At 33.6% G+C, this 8,348-nt stretch overlaps 1 protein-coding gene across 1 annotated transcript; it reads right to left on the reverse strand.

Moving 5' to 3' along the window:
* Nucleotides 1–3,510: 3,510 nt before the first annotated feature.
* Nucleotides 3,511–7,661, reverse strand: LOC110422567 (hydroxyproline-rich glycoprotein family protein). The gene is made up of 5 exons (XM_021436533.2): nucleotides 7,312–7,661; nucleotides 7,100–7,235; nucleotides 6,143–6,506; nucleotides 5,211–5,593; nucleotides 3,511–4,150 (listed from the first exon to the last, which is right to left on the reverse strand). The coding sequence occupies exons 1-5, from the start codon at nucleotides 7,364–7,366 to the stop codon at nucleotides 4,039–4,041; spliced, it is 1,050 nt and encodes a 349-aa protein (XP_021292208.1). The 5' UTR covers nucleotides 7,367–7,661; the 3' UTR covers nucleotides 3,511–4,038.
* Nucleotides 7,662–8,348: the final 687 nt, after the last annotated feature.

Here is an 8,348-nt window from a genome sequence, read left to right on the forward strand (position 1 = left end):
TGAGTGGTCAAGATAGGAATTATCACCCCAAGTGATTCAAAGGGGAAATATCTTATTTGTTCTTGATTGACATTAGCTTAATCAAATCCTTGGCCAAGGTGATTAGGAGATTATGAAATGAGTTTTATAAGTCTCCATAAAGCTAATGATCTAACTGCAAGAACAAATATGGAGATCAATAAGAGTAGGCACTGCACCAAGCTTTTATCATCTTTGAGATATATGATGAGGGAATGAATTACACTAAAAAGCTTTACACTGAAAGGTAGTCAAAGAATCCTTTGACTCTCCTAACAATTGGGTAGCAATAATTCATTACTAGCTGCCAATCATGGTCTATGGAATTGAATTAGTTAATTTAAAATTGAATATGATTCATTTAAATTAATTAATTAATAATATTATAATTAAATTTCATTGCCAACATGTTAGGAACCTAATGAGTCACACTCAAAGGTTGCAATTTGGATTAAATTAAGAGTGCGATGATTTAAGTTAGACTTGAATCAAATTCTAGGTTTTAACTACTAAGGACCCAATTAAAAGAGTTTAATTACGTATTAGTTAAATATTATAATTGTTATAATATTAAGGACTTATTTTACAAATTTTAATAAGTTAAACCTAGATATAAATATCACATTATAGCCACTCTCTTTTTTTTAGGGGAAGGAAACAAAAAGAAGGTTTTTCTCTTGAGTGTTGCCACTCTTGAGAAGTTTACTTTTTTATTTTTTTGAAAACTTCTCATTTGATTCTTTGTTGGAAATCAAAGAAGAAAAGAGGACAAATCGTTGTCCACTTGCTAGCACAAGCCCGTGGCATAAAGCTCTCTCCTTGTGAAGGATCTGTTGCAATCGTGTGTGCATCATTGGAGGCCAAGCGATTGGGAGGCTGGGATTCTTTCACACAAAAGGTGTTCACGTTTTGTCACCAAAAAGAATCCATTTGATTACGATATCACTTGGAAAGGTAAAATTTTTTTTATTATGATTTTATGTGGTGCTTAACTTTGCATAAAATAACCAAGGTGATCCAAAAATAAAAGGCATGATTTTTTATTTCAATTTTTGTTATTTTGCTATGTTGATGCTCTAATCATGCCGTTCCTAGCATAAGGTCTAACTAGCAATTCTACCTTTAAGATGGTTAAGGTATAACCAATATCTATTATAATGATAAGGGAACGAAAGCTTGAATGGCTTTTAAAGGTTGATGAGCAAAGTAAGTGCACATTGATACAAGTATTAAATGTGTGTAGAAGAAAGAATCTTTAGCTCAAAATAAATGCTACACTTGAAGACTTTAAATTGTAAAGGAGTAAATGAGAAATAAATGATTGAGGCTTTAATCCTCCCTTGAAGTTGTGTTTTAAAGTCTTCTTGTCTTCATAAATGAGGTGGAAAATTGTATTTCTAGTGCTAGAACCTTTGGGGGCGGTCGAAGGTGCATTAAATGCAAAAATAGCTATTTTGCTCTCAATCTTTTGCTCCAGCAGTCACATTGTATTGATACATTTTAGAATGTATAAATACATTAGCTGCATTAAATTTGAAAACCTATGATAATCTATCGATACATTTGACAATGTATCGATGCATTTAGCTTAGTTTAAAATTCAAGACATTCTATTTAAATTCTATCGACACATTTTGACAATGAATCGATACATTTAGCTCAATTTAGAATTAAAAGCATTCTGTTCCAAATCTATCGATATATTTTGACAATGTATCGATACATGAAGTTTGACTTTTAAGAATTTTGGCTTTTTGAATAACATGTATCAAGAGATTTCTATTTTTATCAATACTTGGACAAATGTATCAATACATGATGAACATGTATTGATAAATTCTGTCCAGAAACTATTTTTGAAAGTCTTTTTAATTGTTTATCTTTTTCAAACACTTTGTTAGTTGTTTAAACGTATCAAGGGAACTTTAGACATGTTCAAAAACTTTTCAAAGGAATTTTGATCATTTCTCTTTATCATTTCAAAAGATAGGATCAATTTGAAAGCTATAAAACTAACATAGTGTGTCCAGTATTGCTATGTGTCATTAGAAATGAGTCTTGTAGCATGTGATTGCTAATGATTTTAAGAGTGTGCCACTTAGAATTCAAGCAATTGCTGGAGACACAGTAAAGCAAGTTGCTCCTGCAGATACGTTTACCAGACCACGTAGACCCACAGACAAAGGTTGTGGTAGGAGCGGCAAGGCGCAATATTAGTAAGGTTAGTGATGCTCACTAGTGGTTATGTGGAGGATCGGTTTCCTAAAGATGAGATGGATGTGTTGATGTTCCTTGTAATTTGGATCCATGTTGGATGTTTGTTTTTGTCTAGGTGAGGATGCCAATTTGGACTCAAACCGTTGCTAGAGAAAATTTGGAGCAGGAGACTCCAAATGAAACACTAACAATGTTGTGTATTTTCAATTCTAGTGGCCTTAATAGACGTGGTAGGATTACTAAAATTGCTAAAGCGTTGACAACTAGAGATAAAAATATGTATGTTGTTTTTAAGATGTTGTATATTCTCATCTAGTTGTGGTGCAACCTTAGACGATGAACTCGATGAATTACGAGTAGTCAATTAAGGAGTTAAAATGTAGACTAATGCAAATTAGTAGTTGATTTTGTATATGATAGTTATGCAACGCTTTGATATTACCTTAGATATAAAAAGTATTAGAATTATTTTAATGATTTCAAAGATTGGAGTACGCACGTCCTCGAGGAAAAATACTTGTCTAGAATTTATGTTAAGTTGAAAGACTTAGCTAGTTAATAAAGGACAAAGATGTGCCTACTTAATCTATGGTAAAGTAGATGCATGGCATTCTTGACATGGTAAAAAGGATTTGGATTTCAAAAGCCTAATGGAAATACGGTCAACTCTTATTGTTAGGATTTTAATGTTTAACACATATTATTTTGAATTAATTAATGACTTATTGGAGTCTACGTATTAAATGTGAAACCCTTCACTTTAGGTGAAGACCATTTAAGTGAAATCTTACTTGATGAGCGAATAAATTGTGTTTTTAGTCTAAAGATTTTTGAAAACTTGCTTTGAAAAAGTTCAAACCTCAAGTTTAGAAGTGTACACGTTCATAAGAAAGAGATCTAGATCAAAAATGTGTTTTCAAAGTGAAAATTTACATTTTGGAAGAGGTGTCATACTTCCTTCCGATAAATTGGAAAGAAAGCAAAATAAATTACGAACCAATTATTTAAATTTTACGTTATGATAAATTAGAAAGAGCATAATGGTAAAATAATAATTTTCATTTTCTTTCCTTCCATTTTTTCACTCAACCAAATAATGGATGAAAAGAAAATTAATTTTTTTCATATTTCCTACCAAGCATACCAATGGTAAGAAATATATATATTCATCTTTCTAGTTTTCTCCACTTTCACTTTTTCATCCTTGTATTTTTCTATCCAACCTACCAAGCAAAGTCTAAGTCTTCCCACGCACCCTGAACCCCCTTTCAAAAAGACAATGTAGTAACAGAATTATGCATATCCAACTCACACGCTTTCTGGAAATAAATAACTAAGCATAGGACACATACAGGTGTATTCATTCTCTACAATAACTTCTTAAGCATTCATGCAGCAAAGTCATTGAAAAAATCATTAAGGAGGAGGAAAAACTTGAACCTTCAACAAAATTCCCATGCCTTTCGTTTCTCTCTTTCACATGACAATTCCAGTGGTGTAGGGAATCTTATATCCGCAAACCATCAATCAAAGAAATGATGACACCAACGCCCACTGCAGTTACTAAAGAATACTTTTATGTTTTCTAACAGTTTACTGATTGAAGGGCATAGGGCATATAATTAAGATTCACTAGCAATAGCACAGAGGGAGAGAGAGGGATAGGAGGCGAGGAGCAAATCATCCATTGTTGACATATATTACCATTATCTTTGCCCAACAACATTTAGGTTGCAGAGAGGTTCAATTAAACCTAGCCCTGACAAAAATTTACAGCTTTCTCCCAGTGATGCCAACAAGAATTCATAGCTTTCTCCACATATTGATGATACCATCAGCAAATGACTTAAGGTTCCCCCAAAGAGTTGACTTCTTTGAAAATTCTGCATCATCACTCTGTTCACTCAAGAAGTTCCTAGATAATAGAATATTTCATATCATCCACTGACTCATAAATAGTCAAATGGCAAGACAATTTTCATAATTAACAGAAATACAAAAAGGGAAAAAATGAATTAAAAATCATTCAAATGGAAAAAAGAAATGCTATATATAATGGGTCCAGAAACAGCATAAGCCAAACTTAGGTCCATTTATGAGCTACAGTGTAAGTTGTAAGGTTTCAATTGCATACCTAGAGTCTAATCTGCAAATGCACTCAAAAAGTACGACAAAAAGAGATATGGAGATCAATTTGCAATAATACACATACAATATGCCCAAAATTTCAATACAGTTCATTCTCCTTTGATGCACTGCATCACACATGCCCATACGTGGTGTCATTCATCTATAAAATTTTAAATACAAATTGAAACAAAATAGAGAGCGAGAAGTTATCAAGCATATAATTACTTCAAAGCAATCAAATTCATGCCAATATTATGCCTAAGATACAAATAAGAATATGAACAAAATTTTCTGGAATACTTCCAAAAAGTATATAAACAAAAAAGAAAAACTAAATTAGCATATATGTTGAGTTACAACAATGATAAATATTGTCGTTTACATGAACAAAGGTAAAATGTGACATTCGCGGTCAAGCTAATGGTGAAAATATACATGCATGATGCATGAACATGTGCAGACATTTTCTTGCTATTCTGAGCAAATAAAAAAAACAAAACATTTTCTAGCCATTTAAGAGAAAAAAAAACATCAAGCATGCCTCTACCTGATGTGTAGGTATGGAAAAGGTCAAACAATAACATGAAGAGGAAGTTATCTTAGGCTTGGTCTCAGGTAAATGAACCCTGATCCCAACAGACAGGAATTGTAGACAGCACTATTATAATCATCATCATCCTTATTTGACTGTAATAGTCAAACCTAGGAGCTGTTCCAACCTCATTATAATCAGCCCAGAAAAGTGACTAATGTCAACACCATCATCCTTTGATTCACAAATATACGATCTATAGCAACCTCACCCATTCAACAATTGAGCATTGGTTGGGGAAATGAACACTTACCTTGCATGTTTTTCCTCTTCTGAGGATTGTCTATGGTGCTCAGCTTTAAGCTCTGGACCACCAGAATTTAGTAACTCTTCAGATGCAATTTGTTCCTTTTCATCACCCTCTGCATGTCCAACCTCAGTTTCTATTTTTACTAGGTCACCTTTTACTCCAACAAAATCCGACTGAACACCATGAGACTCAGTTTTACACTCCTCTGCTGATTCAAGGTGTTGATCAGAAACTTCCACACTTTTTTGTTTGTCTGGAACAATCTGAAATTTATCATAACTATCTTTGCCAGCATCCTCTACTTTAGCATCCTCTTGTTTTTCAAGACTCTTAGCATCATCTTTCAACACAATATTTTCTTCTAAAACAAAATCATAATGGCTACCCTGAAAGTTAAAAAACAAATTAGATTATAACAGGAATTTAAAAAAGGTTCCACTATTGCACCAGTGAAATAAACTTTATATAAAAAAAAAAAGACTAGAAGAGCTAAGTTCTTAAAAATTAAATTGAACAGTAAGACAGCAATTCGCAGATTTGTCCTGTAAAGCAATGGCAGAAAATAAGAGAGGTTAGGGGCACAACAATAGTATGACTGCCAAAAGACATTCTGGTATATTAGGTGATTCGTGGTCTCATTGATATACCTAAGAGGCATTCTTTTTATGCATTATGTCAAGGAAAAAAGTTCATAAATGCTTTCATCTGATTGCAGGCAGGAAGACAAAAGGGAGGAGAGAGTGTCTAAACACAAAGTTCATGTATTTAAGTAGGAAAGTGCAAGAAAAGGAATCCATATTGGTCACAGCTGTAACTCCAATAAAATTTGTTTTCAACACCACTTTTAGGGCCAAATATTCCTTGAAACTAACAGCTGATAAAACTCTGTTGACATTTCTGCATTTATCATCAAAGCTGAAGCCTATCACACTTACTGGAGTTTGGGGCTTTAGAACCCCTTTGGAAAATGTCTCCTCTTCTGAAGAATATACTCGCAACACTCCCTCAGCCTCCAGTTGTTTGTCATCAGAATCAAGCATCTTCACATCATCTATAGCTTCTGTACAAGTGTCATTTTGGACTCTGACAGCAGTCGAGACCACTTGAACTTCAGAAAATGATTTCTCCTCTTTATTGACAACTTTTCCAGATAAATTTTCGAAACTGCTATTTGAGGAGCATACTTTAGAATTATACTCCAACTCTTGAAGAACCTTCCTAACAACATAATAAGAGCCACCCACTTCTTTTTGAGCTGCAGATGCAGATGGGAATTTCCCGGCGTTTACTGATCTATACCTGGAAAAAAGATAATGGAAAAATCTTCAGTCTTAATAAACAAACTAATGAATTAGAATCACAAAATAAGCAAACTGGACTAACTTTTCAAGAGTGATAATCAGGTTTAAGACAACAATCGTAGTTTTCCACTTGTTTAATGAAAATTGATAGACCAGGACCAACAGAGTGATATTTTATTATTTCTTTTAAGAAAGCAAAAAGCAAACAACAAAAAGCAGATAGCAAACAGAGCCCTAAAATTTTTGGCCATGAAAAGGTTTTGCTCGAAGTTGGTATTTATTCAAAAGAATAAAGAAACAAAGGGAGAAATAAATCATCATCATTCGCTCCACAAGAGATGGACACCCATTTGAGAAACATCAAGGGAATAATGATTGCAATTCTCAACATTATTTGTAGCAACTCCACACTAATCTTCGACAAATAACACACTCAAAATCTGGTCTAAAGCAAACTCCTTATTCATCAAACTCAGTGGATCAACAGCATTCTGGAATGATACAACAAAATACGAAATAGGAAAGGGTAGACTAGAAGGGCAAAAATATTATGTATAAAAGAAAAAAAGAAAGAAAGAAAAAACACAAGACCTAGTGATGAAAGATTCGATCATAGCTCGTCGTTCATCCTTTGAGACTCTTTTGCGCTTTGGAGAGTCAGAAGGAAGAGAAGCGGCGTATGATCTTCCACGCCGCACTATATTTCTTGCCTCAGCAAACAACGTTGCTGTAGAATGGAATCAGTCAAGTTTTACACATTTACCAAAACTGAATCTGTACAGGGGAAAGAAAGAAAGACTAACCAGGAGCTGCGGATTGCTTGAAGCAGAATATCCGTCCTCCTCTTACAATTTGCATCCTTCACATTTTCAAGACAAGGGACCAAATCAATACTCAAGGTGGTTTTTGCTTTTAGGGTTTCACCGAATTATTACTCCTAATACTTTAGGATTTTTTCATTTGGACTTATCATCAGAATAGGCGTTTTGCGTTTGAATTTGGTTGTGGGTTTCAGCTATTTGATTTGGGAATTAAGTCCGAGAGCTCTGAGTTTTAGCAGTTTGTTTCAAAGGCTTGAACTCGGGAGGGTTTTAGACTTTTTAGGGGTTTTCTTTCTCACAAGCCACAATCATTTTTACACGCCTAGGCGGTTGGATCAGGACGGTTCGTTCTACTTGAAATCGAATGAAACAAACTTTTTAAGAAAATTGATCACAATTGACCACACTTGGACAACGAAACATCTAATCCGGTTAATGGGTTCCATTTTGGATAAAAAAGCAAAATTTTATATTTTCTTGTACACTATAATATTAAAATTTCTAAATTTTATCTATAATTATAAACTATATAAATAATTTAAATATAACCAAAAATATAATATTTGATTTTTCACTCACAAAATTATGCTCTTTCACCTATAAGTAATTGAACCCGGAGCTTCAAGGTTATGTTGTAGAGTAGTTAGTAAATAATTCCTAGGTAAGCAAGTAAGACAGCCAAAGGGAAAGGACTTCAAAAAGCAAATCCCATCTAGTACTAGATCTATCATAAGCCGAGTTTGAGAGTCATCTAATACCATGGGATAGAGAATTTCATAACAAGAGTCCGATGCTAATAAGCTATATTCTTTCGTTCTAGCATAAGTCAATCCCCCATTCTCAAGTAAGGAAGTTCAAAGCGAGGTTTTAGAAGTAAGCAAGGTTAGATGATAAGTCATTCCCTTAATTCGTTAGGGATATAATTTCATATACTAAGTAAGTTTTTATTAAGCCAACCTGCTAATCCTTAGATCTAGAGCCAGAGAAAAAAGAAGGTTAAGGTTGGAAAAGCCTTTAAG

This window comes from Theobroma umbraticum, unplaced genomic scaffold, assembly GCF_002168275.2.
Source record: "Theobroma umbraticum cultivar Fairchild unplaced genomic scaffold, ASM216827v3 scaffold_146.0, whole genome shotgun sequence".
NCBI classification, from domain to species: Eukaryota; Viridiplantae; Streptophyta; class Magnoliopsida; order Malvales; family Malvaceae; genus Theobroma; species Theobroma umbraticum.